This window comes from Hippopotamus amphibius, chromosome 14, assembly GCF_030028045.1.
Source record: "Hippopotamus amphibius kiboko isolate mHipAmp2 chromosome 14, mHipAmp2.hap2, whole genome shotgun sequence".
Taxonomy (NCBI): domain Eukaryota; kingdom Metazoa; phylum Chordata; class Mammalia; order Artiodactyla; family Hippopotamidae; genus Hippopotamus; species Hippopotamus amphibius.
In genome coordinates, this window is record NC_080199.1 from 19337442 (window position 1) to 19353363 (window position 15922).

The following is a 15922-nucleotide window of genomic DNA, read 5'->3' on the forward strand; positions in this document are numbered from 1 at the left end:
AGTATAATTTCATGTTTTTTTGCTGTGAATATCTGTCGCACCTAACGTACTGCTTTAACTGGAATTTAAGTGTGATTACTCTATGTATTTTCTTGGTTAAAATAGACAAACATGGGTTTATACAATTTTTATATGTCTATTATACAAAACACATCATAAAGAGCTCTGATTTTAAGAAATCCCCAAGGTACTTTTTTAAAGAAGGGAAGGTGGTAATTGAAAAGAGATTACATGTAATAATTTTGTTGTTGATGACATAAGATTTGCCATTTGCAACCTATTATATTCAATTGAAATTGACCTTTTATGAGAGCCATGTGGTAATATAAGTGAAATGAATATATTCTTTATGGCAGTCATATAAAAAGATTGGCCTAAGCTTTTAACACACTACTTGACCTCCTGGTGTCTGAATACCCCCAAGTCTGTGAAAGAATATTGAATAAGATAACCACATAATCAAATGAGTAGTAAAAGCACAATAAAAGCTTTTCACACATTAGCACTTGATAATGTAAAAGTAACAGTCAACTATGTTCCCTAAGTTCAGTGCAAACATATAGCTGGAGGAGAGGCTGGAACAGATCAAGTACGAATGTTCAGGAATCTTGCATTTCCAGATAATTAATAGAATCACAAATTCTTATTTTTCCAAATAGAGCTCCATTATGTCAAAGATCATTTAAACTCTTGAAAATCATTTGTTAAACATTTTGCTCCAAAAAAAGGGAAAAAAGAAAAAAAATCAGCAATTTTAAATTTTACCATTTTTTAAGTTTTAAAAACTCCCAATCATTGGGATTTGTAATAAAATAAGCAAACAGCTATAGGACAATATTTTCTTACTTTCCCAGGAAAAAAATTAACGCCTGTCACTTAAAAATATCTATAATAGCCAAAAGCATGGTGGCTTTTTCAAGTTCATTGCAAAAGTGCTATTGATGTTGAGTTTTATGACTCATTAAGAAAATAATAACCGACAGTCATTTTTTGGAAGAAAGAGTGCTTTCTTTGCAAAGAAAAGAGTTGTCTCAACTTCACTGCAGCCTTGAAAGGAAACACCTCTACTTCCCTGAAATTCATCAGAGGAGCACTGGCCCCTGCTAATCTCAGCTGTGCTGGGGACACAGAAAGAGGAAGCCAATTTCTCAACAAATCCAAGAACTGTAATAAGGAGTAAACACACTAGCTGGTAAAGCCTACAGAACACAGGTGTGCATGCCCGGAATGTATTATGCTACGTCTTTAATTACATGTGTATAAAATGAAGAGTGACCAGCTCCACGTATAGTCTCCTTGTATCTGGAAGTCAGGAACAAATGGCTAGATGTGCACAGGAAAAATAACTGGGGGCGGCGGGGCGGGGGTGGTGGCTGGAATTACTCTTAACCAGAAATCTTCTAAAAAGGACCCCCAAAATGAGGGGGAAGCCTATCATATTAGCAAAGAATAATAGGGGTCCTACTGTGCAAGGAACTTAAAATGTGCTTTTGCAGTTTCCGTCTAAAGCAATGGCTTGGTTTTCTTTTACTCATGCAGAAGCACCCTAGGCAGCTGGGTTAGGCTCCTTCTGCTCCAGGCACAGGTAGTTAACAGATTGAACTAATCCAGTCACTCTCTTTCCCTTGGTCCCCCTAGTGGCCAATGTAGACATCTGGAAGAAAGCTGAGGAAATAGGGTGGGTATGCAATTTGGAGCAGCAATCCTTACTGGGTGGAGAATCTCACCCAAGATCACGGCGGAAAAATAACACAACGTCATTACCCAAACTGGGCTCTCTGAAAAACACGTGTATTTAAAACCACACTGAACGCACCCAGAGTGTGGCCCCCAGAAACTCAAGGGATGGTGCGTGCCTAGACCGACAGTATCAGCATCACCTGGGAACGTGCTAAAAGTGCAAATTATAGGCCCTATTCCAGAACTACTGAATCAGGACTTTTGGGGTAGGGCCCAGGCACTTGTGTTTAACAAGTGCCCCAGTGATTCTGATGCATGACAAAGTTTATGAAGCACTGCTCCAGATCACTGGCTCTCTTCCCTAGATGCACATCAGGATTACTTGGGAAATTTTTAAAAAGAAAGGAAAAGAAAGGAGGGAGGAGAGTACCCTTCCCAGACCACTTAAGTCACTCTATCTGAAGATGAAGCCTGAGTGTAGGTTTTTTTTTTTTTTTTAATATCTCACATGATTCCAGGCTCGTTCCAACTCAAAAGAGCCAGTTGTTAAATTTTCTGGAATTTTGTGAGCTGGTTGTTAAGCTGTTAGTAGCTCAAAATCGGTCATGGTGGGAATATTTTGACCACAGAAATAGACAAATGCTACAAATCAGGTCTCCCCACATGCTACTCTCCAGCGGGCCAACTGTTTCTCATTTATCAGTTCACCGCTGGCCAGAGTTGAGAAACAGTGGTCTAAAGCAAGAATGCCAAGTAATTAATTCAGATAGTCTGAGCTGTTCCTCTCAGTTTCTCCATTACCCCTCAGTACCTTGGGATTCTTATTAAGACTATGAAGATTAACCAAGCAATTCGGTGGCCATATATGTGAGGAACGTGGATATCAGCTCCTGTCTGAGGGTGTAACTCTGACTAGCTCAGGTCAATGGCCATAGTCCTTTTCCATTCTCTTCCAAGCATGAGCATAGGAAGCAATTCTGGAAAGAGAAGGATGGGTAAATCCGCTGGGGGACTTCTGAGGGTCGTGGGCCTCGTCAATGTAGAGATGCACATGGGAAGAACTGGTCCTTTTCTGTGCCTCTGGGCATTGTAATGAGGCTCTGCCTCTTGGTACTCCAGCAGCCATCATGTTTCCATCATAGTGCTGACCGGGATGATGGATGGAATGAGGATGGAAAAGCCAAAAGATGGGGAGAACCTGGGACCAGGTGATACTGTTAACTTTCCACTTTCTCACTCCTAGAATTGCTCCATGTTGCGACTTCTTCATATGTAAAAGAATGGCTCTCCAGCTGAGTCAGGATTTTTTGTGACCTGCAGCCAAAATATCTTAAGTGACACAGACTATTTCAGGCAAGAGTTTCAACAGTTTGTCCCCTTTAAACCCTTTTAGTGGAGCTTCTAAGTAGCAGAGCAGTTTTTTAAGGTTTTTTTTTTCTTTTTAATTTTGCCTCTTCTTTCTCTGATGACCTCATTCTCCCCTTTCTCTGCCTCTCATCCTCATCTGGGTCCTCAGCCACTCATGTGTTAGTACTTAAAACTGCTCCCTGGCCATCCTCCTTCCATCTCCCTGAGCCTTTAATAATCTCCTCTATTCCATCCTGTTTATAGCGCTTGGCCAACCTAAAACAACACTCTCATCATGTCCCTTCACAGCCATGAACCTCAGACGATGACCTACTTCCTGCCGAATAAAGCCGAGGATGTTCAAGGTCCCAAAACCCAACCCCACCCTATCTGCTCACCATTACATCTCACAAGGTCTTAATCCCTTTCGGACTCTCCCCCACAAGCATGATTTTGCTCACCCACGTAACCCCACCCCACATGCCTTCTTCTTTCATGGCCCTTTGTCAAATGCTACACAATCCTTCAAGGTTCCTGTGACAATTCATTTTATCTGTCAACTTAACTGGCCTCAGGGATGCCCAGATAACTGGCAAAACATTATTTCTGGGTGTGTCTGTGAGAGTGTTTCTGGAAGAGATTATTAGCATTGGATTCAGTAGAGTGAGCGACCAAGGTGAGCGGGCATCAGCCCACCCCTTGGTGGCCCGAATGGAACAAAAGAGCAGCAGAATGGCAAATTCTCTCTCTCTCTTCTTGAGCTGGGATGCCCATGTATTCTTGCCCTGGACATCAGAGCTCCTGGTTCTTGGGCTTTTTGACTCAGACTGAATTATTCCACCTGCTTTCTTGGGTAGCCAGCTTACAGATGGTAGATTGTGGGGCTTCTCGGCCTGTACAATTACATAAGCCTATTCTTATAAAAAAAAATCTCTTATATATCCCTATCTATGTCTCTAATAAATTTCCTATATATTTATATATGAGATACATATGGTTGGCTCTGTTTCTCTGGAGAAGCCTGACTAAAACACTTCCAATAAAATTTCACCCCCTCTTTTCAGCAAGGTCGAAGAAATCTCTTCATGATGGGATTCTTATCATTACAATCGGTCATGTAATTTGGTACCTAAACCACAGACCCACCACTGTTTAAATCTTGGGCAATGAAGTAACAATTTAATTAATTCTTCATCTTGCTGAAAATTAAAAACAAAAAATTTTTTATACTGCCACTGGACAAAGAACTGTGACCTGAATTTCAAAATGAGCACAGCTGATGACATATATTTTGATAATTTTATACTTTTCGAGAGGTAGTAACGCACCCCACCCTATTTGGGAAATCTTTTTCTCCAAGACTAAAACTCTTAACAGTCCTCTGCTGGTTTATGATATTCTGTGTCTACTAAAAGATACACATGAACTGTGTCAAAGTATTTATAGGCTTGTTAATTCTATAAACATTTCTGGGACAGTGCTTCTCTCTCTCAATCTCTCTGTCACACAGACACACACAGACACACACACACATCATTATTCACCGGCAGTCACATAGTAGATGCTCAATAAATAACTTAGGACTAACAGTTCGGATGGTATCAATTTTACCTCCCAAATATGTCTTGAACCCTTGTACTTCCTGTCATTCCCACAGTCACCACTCTGGTTCACACTAACATCTCCCCTCTTCCTGTATCTGCCTTTTGCTCCCCTCCAATCTGTTCTCTACAGAGCACTCAAAACCATGTCCAATCCTGATTAAAACACTTCTTCAACAGCTTCTCACTGCTCTGGGTTAAAGGGCAAAGTCACTGCAGTGAGTTGGAGGGATTTCAGCGCTGGTCAAGGAAAGAAACAGGACCACGAGGGGGCAACAGGACAGGACAAGCTTTGTTTGGGAGACACTTTGACAGGCTGCAAGTGAGGCGACATCCCTCAGAGCTGAGTGCTTCCAGAGATACGAGAGGGGCCCTTACTGGGAAGCGGAAGAGGTGAAGGGTCCTGCCAGGGGCGTGGGGATGATGTACCCTGGCAACGGTGCTCAGCCATGGAGTGAGAGGGCAGCAGCAGCTTAGAGTCCTTCATAGGCCTGGGGTACACAAACAGGCAGGCTCTAAATGGTTACAAATCTGCTTCTCTGGGCTATGAACACTTGGGTTTAGCCTATAGGCTCTGGAGCTAAGGGTCCATGCCTGCAGTGAAAAAGTAAACCGTGTTTGGCCAATGTGCCTGGGCCATCTTTGGAGCATGTGTACAAGTCACTAACCTGGCCCTCTGGCTCTCCTCCCGTCTCTCTCACACCCCGTGCCCCTTCACGGGCCGTTTCCCCAGGTTCTGGAACACCTCTCACGCGTTCAGGGCCTTCTTTCCACATAGGCAGTGTGTGGGCCCTCTGCTCCCCGCTTCCTCCTGACTCTATACTCACACTTCAGAGCCCATTGCTCTTCCGCAAGGAGGCATTTCCATAACCCTGTGATCAGAGCCCAGGATCCTATATGTTTTCCTTTTTTTTAAAATTGTTTCTATTTGTTTATTTATTTAGGCAGCACCACAGGGCATGAGGGATCTTAGTTCCCCCACTAAGGACCTGAACCCATGTTCCCTGCAGTTGAAACGCAGAGTCTTAACTACTGGACCGCCAGGGAAGTCCCCACATGATCCTATTGAATGCTTTCCCATGTCAGGTACCCCACTGCTGTGCACTTGTCTCACACATTCACTACTAAAGGTGCCTTTAATTTCTGCTTCCCTGCTGGGATTAAAATTCTCTGGGGCCCTAGAGCCAACACCTGGCATGGTGACTTACATAGAGTAGGTAAACAAGAACTGTTTATAGGACAAATGAAAAAAAAAAATGCCTACACGAAATGGAGGTTATAAAAATAATAACCTGGATAATGTGTAAATGTGGAATCAAACCTCTATTTTTGTTACTAACTGGTACATTTGTTTAAAAACATTTTTCATCCAGAGTTATTAAAAACTCTTTAATATTTCCATCCAGGATTATTAGAATTTTTAAACCTTTACCCAGGAGTTAGCACTATGAAACCCTTTATTTATAAATATGCTATCCCAGGGAGTCAACTACACCTTCAAACACCCTCATGTAAATCACTAGAAAGTGAATAATACTGGAGAAAACTATGAAACTACTTAAAGTCTTGTTACATGCCAGCTAAAGAATTTAAGAGAGCAGAATTTGGTCTGCAAAAGGATATGAGCACCAAGTTTGAAATATTAATTATTCTGTTTATACTGGCAAGACAACTCTGAGTCACCTTGCTGGCCATGGTAGAAGTCTTTTGAGAGATGTGAATGAAGGAGGAAAAACTCAGTCTGATGATGTTACCTTTGTGGGGTTGAATATAAATTAAGATTAAGCTAATGAATTATTTTATCAATAATTCCTTTACTACAGTTTTTATCCTATACTCATATTTCTATAAAAATCTAGTGACTGAACGGTAGGTCACTTCAGTTTAAAAGGACTCAATAATTTTATATTTTGTTCAGTGTTCATAATATCACCCATAATTTTAAAAGAACACTAGTCACCCTCTCACATCAATTATAATGCAATGTTTATACTACAGTATTTTAAAGAACATAACGCTGAATATTTTAAATCACTTTTGATAGTGGCCTACATTTCTGCTTACAAGCTATTACAATGTGGCACAGTTAAAAAATGTAAGTTTTATGTAAAAAAGTATATCAGTCAACCCAAATGAACTCTTATTCTCAATGATGACATATCATCTTCTAATTAAATCAGCTAAGATAACTCTGTTTGCAAGGATCATTCTAAAATCAATTCCCAAATCAAGAGTCTAACAAGTGGTACTCCTAATAGCCCAGATTTTAGATTGCTTTGATACCTGGAATTAATGTGAATCTTTTAGTAATCTAGTGACTTGACAAATCATAAAAAAAACATTTGAAGTTCCACTAACTCATTTATACCTCACAGTGTTCGTCAAAAGGATTTTAAAGACATCATCTAACTAAACAGAGGGCAAAGAAATCAGAACTCTGTGAAGCAGGCAGCTAAATGGAAATTAAATTATTTATCTCAAACTAGGAGATTTAATATGTCTCTAAAAGAGTAAGACTTACCAAGCACTGTTTTTCCATTTATGTTAATGTGATATCTACACGTAAATTGAAAAAAGAGTTGGGTTAACAGCATATGTATTAAATAAGTTGGTTTGCTGGGGAGCAGAGGGAGGGAGGGCTATTCCCTGGGAAGCCCACCAAAAAAAGGAAAGGACTGCTGGACAAAGGCCAGATAAAATGAAGCATTACACATCTCGAAATCTGAAAACAATAAAGACTAAAAATGTCAATAGCATATCTGTGGAATATAAGAGAATGTTCTTTTTTAATTTTAGATTTTGATATCAATTTTTAGATTTTTGAGATAAATTGATATCAAAGAGATGGGAGAGAATTTAATGCTTTCTTAACATCCAGCTATACCCTGACCCTCAAAATATCTGAGACAGGCAAAAAGGGGCAAAGCTAATTGTTGAGAACAGACTTCGTTATATGTTTTTCCCTAATCTGTGGAGATAAGCTTCTCTCCTCCCTATACTGCCACGATAAATTTCCTATAGTAAGTTTTTTTGGACTAACTCAATATTCAGAAAGTATGCCCAGTATATTGAAAAAAAACCAGCACGTGCTTTACTTTGTATCTTGTATATAACCACATCTGTACAATGACGGGGAAAAGGCACAAATACACAGATAATTTAGCGGTGGTAGCGTAGCCAATTCCAGAGAACATAAAATTCAAATTCAAAGTGATTTTGAAAAATTGTAGATGTTGCAAGTAAATAGAAAAATACTCATCTTGAACTGTGAATGAATGCATATGGTGATTGATAATACCAGGCTACAGATGTATTCAGTGAGGAAAGAATTTATTTTACATGCATTCATTCCACAAATACAGAAAGGCAGTAGGCAAGGTGAAGTGTATGGACTCCAGTGCCTGGGGTCAGAGTGCCTGCATTCGAATTCTAGCCTCATTACTTTCTTGGGCATCCTTGGGCAAGTTAATTCTTTGTCTCTCTGTTGCTCAGTCTTTTCATCTTTAAAATGGGGACAATGATAGTATCTAAGTAATCAGAAAAAGTCAGTAAGGCAATGTTTAATGTATTTAAAGTAGGTAATGTTTTCAAATAGGTGCTCGGCACACAGTAATTTCTATATAAGGGACTGTTAAGTAAAGTCGCGATAGATAAATGAAAAATATTCACATGTAAGCCAATAAGTTACCACTAGTCAGCAACACATGCATATTACAATTAATGACTCCAAGAAGACACAAAGCATAAAACAGAGACACCGTAAGCATAAAACATTCCCTGAATTGCCCAGACTTTTAAGCAGATATTCTTTTCAGTTGTGAGTTCCTTTAGACGTTTAGAGCCATCAGGATGAGCTGGATTGGAAAATGAGATAATATTACTGATGCTGGAAGAAAAACTGGCATGTTTCACACTGACCTTTGATCAGAATAACAGTCCTAACAAAGAACTTGATGATACATGGCTCAATATCTTCCCAGAAGACAGAACAAGAGAAAATAAGCGAGCACACTTTGAAGGCTCTTGGCTAGATATCTGGAAACATTTTGATACCACAAAAATTACTTAAGTATTAGAATGGATTGCTGAGAGGGGCTCAAGAGTCTACTCCTTTGGAGGTCTTTCAAACAAGGACAGATAGTCTATCTGATCTGCCTGGGATGGTTTAACATCAGGGCTGAGTGAAGATTAATGGTACAAGCTGCCCCTTGAAGGCCTCCTCTTTCCCAAGCACTCTCTGAGAGTCAAACTTTATATATTACCCATCACAGTCCCTCATTTGTTGAGTCTGAAGAACTCCCTTTTATCCTAGAATAGAAAAGGGCACACTATTTCACAATTGTGAGTTCTGAGTAAAACTTTAATAATGTCATGATGAAACATAATATCCTTATTACTTCTCAGCTATTTCACCAGGCAAGCTACCTGCAAATATCTTTCAATTAAAAACAACTCTCAAGAAATCTGAAATCTGAACAGCAGTTCCTTTAAATTCATGTTCCCTGGCAGACCAACTGCATGTGCTGTTTCTCCAGCAAACCATTAAAAGTCCAAACAAGGCAAAGGATGGAAGGGAGCTGAGGGAAGCATAACCACCATATACTAGATAATTAAAAGTAAGTAGTATCAGGAACTAGGGAGGAGAGGAAGAGTGTGTTGATTTAATAACAGGACACCTAAGTGATTATTTCAACAGCAATAGGTAGCATTGAGTAAAGATTACCTTGAAAAATACTGACCCTTAATATACAGTTATCTTTCAATTCATTTCTTTTCCTATCAGATGTGCCTCTGACCCCCCAGTGACCTATAGCTTGAGTATTTCCACTTGCACAAAGGACACCAGGGTTTAGGCAAAGTCAACAGTGCCCTTAGTCCTAGAAAGGGCATTTAACAAAAGTGCACACATTTTAGAAATTCATAGCTAATTAGCAAGCACTGTAATTGTCAAGGGGTGGAGAAAAAGGGGGAAAAAAAACCCTCTGTAGTTAAAAATCTACTGAAGGATTTATTTCAAGCACTGGCAATGTTTCAGGAAAGTTAATGGGCCCTACAGAAATCATATATGCTGAAAACCTTTGCTCTGATATTAAGGAGATTTGCATCGTGCTAAGAGTGAACTGTAGTCTCCAGAAAGTCTCATTATCCATTAAATAATACTGAAGCAATTTAAAAATACTGAACTATTTTCTTCTTTGAGGCATCTTATCTGAAATCATGTTGGGAAATATCTATGTGTTTAGGAGACACGGTTTGAAAAAGTCCAGCTTAGAGGAGAAAAAGTTCCTAGAAGAAGTGATCCACACTCTAAACCCTTAAAAAGTTGAATTCCCAGAGAACGGGGCGGGGGGGGGGGGGGAAGCAAAGCTGATCCTTATCAATTAATTAAAAAGAATGAAATAACAGTAGACAAAGGGGAAGGAGAGTTAAGAAACTTAAGGAGCTGTGGGGGCAGTTGCTCTCTATTCATTGATTAACAAATTCAGAAGCTCTGGAAAAGAGAAGTGACAGGGGGAGAAAAGTGGTCTTATAATTCACCACAGGTTCCGCCTCCGACTCACCAGAGGCTGCCTATGTCTGGCTCAGAATTGAAAAAGGCTCCCTGTATATAATGCTCCGCGCTGTTAGCGCGATGTACAAGCTGTTTTTGTTTTTTTTCCCCAATGCTTATATTTCTAGAAATGCGCTCATTCCGGTATAAGTAAAAACCCTCACTTGTGGAGTCTGAGGATCAACCATAATAAAACAGGAATCCCACTGTGTATCGAAACCGTGATGTTTTAAGATCTCTGCAAAAATGCTCTTTTCATCCAGTGACCAGTTCTTTGGCAAAACGCGGACAGGCTGGTGGAAATCCAGCGTTTTGCCTCGACCCTCTGAGGTCACTGAGGACTTGAGCCGCCGGGTGTGAGCAGCCCGCGCCCTCGCAGCATCTCCCGGCCTCTCCCGGCCCCGCGCTCCCGCAGCCACAGGGTTACCTCTCCCCAACACGTTTCATTCACAGAGCCCCCGAGAAGCTCGGGCTCGGTTGGAGCTAAGAGCCGGAAAACACGCACCCAGGCTGCCGCGCGAGTCGTCGGAGACCCAGCGCTACCCACGCACTGGCGCCGGGCACGGGGGTGCGGGCTCTGGGTGGAGGAATGCTGGGGGCCGGGCACGCGGGCTCCGAGGAGCCCGGGACGAATCCCCCCGGCGAGCCCTACCCGCTTAAGTTGACTCAGCTCCCCAGAGCGGGCGGGCGAGGCCGCGCTCAGGACGGGGCGCGGCGCCGGGTGGCTGGGGAGTCCCCCCCACCGCGAGTGACCAACCGCAGTCGGGGAAGCACTGAGGAACCGTAACGGGAAAGCCCGCCCCAAATCTGAAACGGGCAGCCCGCGAACTCCCCAGACCAGCCCGGAACCGCCGACGTCGGAGGCCGAGGCCCCGGTGGGGGTCCCCCACCCCCAGCCTCGCCCGCCCCCGGCCCGCGCGCCGCGCGCTCTGCCTCCCCGAACGGCAGGAGAGCGGAGCGAGGGGCGAGGGCAGCCCTCCGCGTCTCCCCACAGCCCCCGCCGGCGCGAGGGCGGGAGCGGAGAAGGCGCCACTCAGACTGTGGCGCTGGGCAAACTGCGGCTGCAGTTCTTCCAAGTTTGCCTGAGCGAGCGGCGCGGGGCGGGCGCCCGGCTCCGCGCTCTGCCCTCGCGCCGCGGCCGCCCCCGAGGGGCCGGGACTCCCCGGCCCACGACGAAGGGGGCGCGAGGGCGCCGGAGCCGAGCGCGGGAGGGAGGGAAGGAAGGAGGGCGCTCCCGCGTGTGCACACAATGAGGCGGCCGAGACGCACACCTCTCCCCGCGGCAGAAGCCGCGGGAGCATCCGCCGCCCGGCACCGAGGCGCGGCGGCCGGGAGAGCCCCGGCAGAAAGTGAACACCACCAACTCAGCAACAGGGGGAAGGCGGAGGGCTTCTGGCGGCCCGGGGGACGTGCGGCCGCGGAGGGCTGCAGCCGGCGCGGGCCGCGTGCCCGCGCTTACCTGCGATCTCCTGGTAGGGGATGTCCGCCAGGCTGAATCCCTTGGCACCGTACGCCTGGCGGACCTCACCGCAGCTCCGAGCCTTCACATCCGCCCCGGCCGGGAGGGACAGCAGCAGCCCGGAGAGGGGAAGAATCACAGCCCCGATCCAAGAAGGCATGGTGCAACATGCAAATCCAGCTCGGTGAACCCCGGGACCCGTGCGCTCTTCACCTTGCCCCTCAAGCCGAAAGCCCGCCAGAGCCGGCGGCGCGCTCCTCGCCGCTGCCCAGCGTCACCCCCTTCCGCCAGCCGAGGGGACGAGCAGCGCAGCCCTCTGGACTGCGCTCAGCAAACTTTTATAAGCCTGATGGAGGGTGGCAAGCCAACCAGGGCTGGCTGGGAGAGCAGCCGCCTTGCTCCTCTAGCTCCCCGGACCGAAAACGGTGCGATGAAGACGAGAAAGAGGAGGAAAAGAAATGTTTAAAAAGCCACCATGGGGGTTGAGAGCTGCGATCCGAGTTCCGAGCCGCAGAATCCTAGCGCTCCGCGAGCTCGGCTCGCGGCAGTGTGCGGCGAAGGTGGGGACGCGCGCCGGCTCTCCCGGGAGGGAGATGGACAGGCGACCGCGAGGGTGTGCGCGCGCGAGCGTGTGTCGGTGTGAGCGCGGGGTTCTTGGGGCTGTGTGTGCGTGGAGGTATGTGTTGGGGATATACGGGATCCAGGGGAAACCTCAGCTTCACACAGGCTGAAGGAGCCTGTGAGAGTCCCCCTGAAATAGGAAGAGAGAAATCCTGGAGACAGACACTGGAGGCAAGAGGGAAGGAGAAAGGAGGGGCGGGAGAGAAACGTGCTACACATTGCACAGCCGAAATTCAGAGGCAGAGTCGAAGGCAAAACCTGGACTGGATTGCTTTCTCGGTAGAAGAAGTGGGGGGAGAAGGAGAAACGTCCCTTTCAGTATTTTCTCATTCCCTGAACATCCTTCATACTGATCCGAAATGCTACCTTGAAATGCCATAACGAAGTCATCTAGAAAGACACAGTATTTTTAAGTCATTAACTCTGGTTATGAAGCTATATTTTTGTGGAGGTAAAGGACAACAGAATTCCAATTGTTGCTCTAAATATGAACAACAATTCACGACCTACTGAAACACAAAGCCAGCGTAGAAATGAACAATTATTGGGAAAACCTGAATAGCAGGGCACAGTCACCACTCTAATTATTAGTCTCATTTCTGTTTGACTTTGTTTTTATTTTCTAAAGGCAGTTCAGGCACACATTAGAGACCAGTAGTTTTTTTATTTTTAAATTTTGGGATCTGGACTCAAAAATGCCCCCCTTTTAAATTTCAAATGTTACATGATCGTGGATCAGAAATCATTATCTCAGGTTTCTTGTTTGTGGAGGAACAGGAAAACTAAGGAGGCAGTGAGAAAATGGAAGAGCAGAGGTCAGTGGGTTACATGAAGGAAGATATTGGGGAGGGAAGTTAAAGGTCTTCCCTCTCTTCAAATGCTCTCACATACTAGGCTTACCGGTTTCTTCCAAATTAACGTAATTCTCAAGAGGAGAATCATTTCACTTCTTTCTTCCTGTCTTATACTCAAGTTCTGTGAAATGGGATAAAAATGAAAACTCTTACCAATTTTCTTATGTGAATGAAATCTGCTACACAGAAGTATGTGTTGAAACCCAAAGCTCATGCAACTGCTAAGGTAGTTAAACCCAAAACCCAAAAAATAAATAATTTTAAAAAATTTTTAAAAGATAATGCTTACTTCCTTGTGTGGCTGTATGTATTTAGGTCAGCACATTGCTCGGAAATAACTACAGTGTAATGTCCAGTTTTTTGGAGCTCACCTATAAAGCTGTAAGATGGTTTTCAGGTGATGGCTCTTAATGACCAGATTGACTCATGAAATTTAAGTCATTCTGTTTATCAGCAGCATCAGTCATAATCATCTCCATCATCATTACAACACATGAGGTACCTCTTCTTCCTCAGTTTAATTAATTCTCCCTCTCTCACTCCAGCAAAAAGACTCCCGAGTTTTAGATCCAACCTGATTTAAACCATGGAAATGCTTAAAATTGAGGTTCTCTTATTTACAAGTTGATTTTTTCTTCTTGAAAACGCCATAGCTAAATATTTCTTTCTGAAAACAACAGTCACATATTTTTTCCTCTTAAAATTTTAGCACAATTTTTACCTTCATGATACTGTACTCACTGGCAGCCTCAAGTGACTGCACTTATTTCTCTCAAAGTCTGAAATCAAGATGAGAACAAAATATACTCTAGTGTCTTTGTGGACAAAGGATAAGATGGGTGGGATTAGGAACTGATGTAGACAAGTCATTATTTCTGTGCTATTTGACATGACCTTCAACCTTCCGTTGCTGTCAGAGCCAGGTGGTGGGCATTTCTCACTCCAGAGGAAGGAAGTAAATACACCATAGCTTCTCTTCTCCTAGCACACCCAGACTCGTCAGTTACCCTTACTCTCTCAGGGGGTAGCATTTTTGCTCTAGAAAAGACATTTGAAGTGGAGGAAGAATAGGTAAAAACATAGTATATGTGTTTTAAATTCTTTGAAAACATGAAGTATTTAATGAGCATTCAATGCAACTATACAACACTAGGTTATTGCACATAGCTCCTACACTTGTAACAAGGCTCGTATGGAAAGAATTATAACTTAATCAGATGTAGATTAGTTTAATCCCATCAGGAGGGTGAAACGATTTAAGGTAGGTTTGTAAATTCCGATCAGACCAAAGAATTAAGTAACTTGCCTTACTGATGCTCTCAAACCCTGCTTGGTCCACTCACTAGGTAGAGTAGCACTGTGTGAAGTGGTGTAAGAAATAAAGTCAAACTTTCCAGCTAAGGACAACAGAAGAGTCTAGATGAGGTATTGGAATGAGCCTTGAAGGTCATGGACGTTTATAGAAGACTGACTCAAGAGATGAGAACTCATATTAAGGAGAAGTTGGCATTTGGTTTAGATAGAAAAAAAAAAAAAGGTTAGCTGAGGGACTTGAACCCTAGCAGTAATGTTTATATTGTACGTAATAGGAAAAAAAAAAGTTAGAACATGAAGAACATCAAAGCAAAGGAAACTAGTTCATAGAAGTAAAAGAAAGGTAAGAAGGAGAAACACACAGAACTCTGCCACCATGGTCAAGAGTGCAGGTGATTGAGACCAGAATAGGAAGATAGTAAATGGAAAGAAGGTGGAGATAAATTTTGCAGAAAGGATTAGCATGATATGGTCCTTGGTTCAGTACATACAAAAAATTATTAAAAAGTTACTTTAAAATTGTAAGTCTCATTGGGAATATATGGTACATTTACTAGGACATAAGACTCCTGCTTATACAACACTTTCACATCCCAGCTGTTTTTACACAACAACCCCTTCTGGGAATAAGGTGAATGGAGCCTCAGAGATTTTAAGATATGGAAAGAAAAAGACTGGTCTAAAGGAGCAGCCATAGCTGATGGGTGAGCAGAGCTGCCCCCGTCAGTTGCCCACTCCATGACCATCGGCTCTTCTTTCTCGTTACCCTAAGCCTGATTGTGTTCGGGGCATTGTGCCAGCACCAAGGGATGAATCACAACCAGTCAAGGCAAGTCATGGCAATTTCTTTCCATTTTCCATTAAATAGTGTAGGGATAGCCGTAACACCCACTTTTGGCCAATGAGATATAAGGAAACGATTTCTGAGAAAAGCATTTTTCCTGATTAAAGGCAAGAACAGGAGCAGAAAAGTCTTTTTAACTCTGCCTCCTGTCTTCTTAGAGCTAGTTGGCCATCTTGTGAGTAGGAGACCAGAAATTGCCAAGAATGACAGAAGAGAGGATGGAAAGAAACCTAGATCCTTGATTCCTGTTTGAGCCACAAAATCAGCCCTGGGACTGCCAGCCTCTTCACTTCTGGTTAAATAATTCATAAATATCCTGTAGTGTATGCCACTGTCAGTTCGTTACTCTGCTATTTACAAATGAATGCAAAATTGATGTATATAACAACCTAAAGGAAAAACAAACGAAATCAAGGCAACAGACAGGGGTTAGTTGCAAATATAAGAAGCGAACAAAAATGAGGAAGCATAATGGAGTCCAAGTTAGAAGATTTTCAAACATGAAGCAAATTCCAGGGGACATCAAAGCCAAGGAAGATGGAGAAAATGGTACTTGGATGATGATAAAGAGGCTTACTGGAAACTGCAACAGAAACGTTTTAGTCAAGTAATGGGGTGGATGCCATACCACATGGAATTGTATATGAAGTA

At 43.3% G+C, this 15922-nt stretch overlaps 1 protein-coding gene across 1 annotated transcript in view; it reads right to left on the reverse strand.

Annotated features, from left to right (window-relative positions):
- The window catches only part of GPC6 (glypican 6), a 1066366-nt gene extending 1054419 nt beyond the window's left edge, over positions 1 to 11947 (reverse strand). The window contains exon 1 of the mRNA XM_057707663.1: positions 11639 to 11947. Within this exon, the coding sequence (XP_057563646.1) occupies positions 11639 to 11798 (160 nt within the window). The 5' untranslated portion in view covers positions 11799 to 11947. The remainder of the gene's footprint in view (positions 1 to 11638) is intronic.
- Positions 11948 to 15922: the final 3975 nt, after the last annotated feature.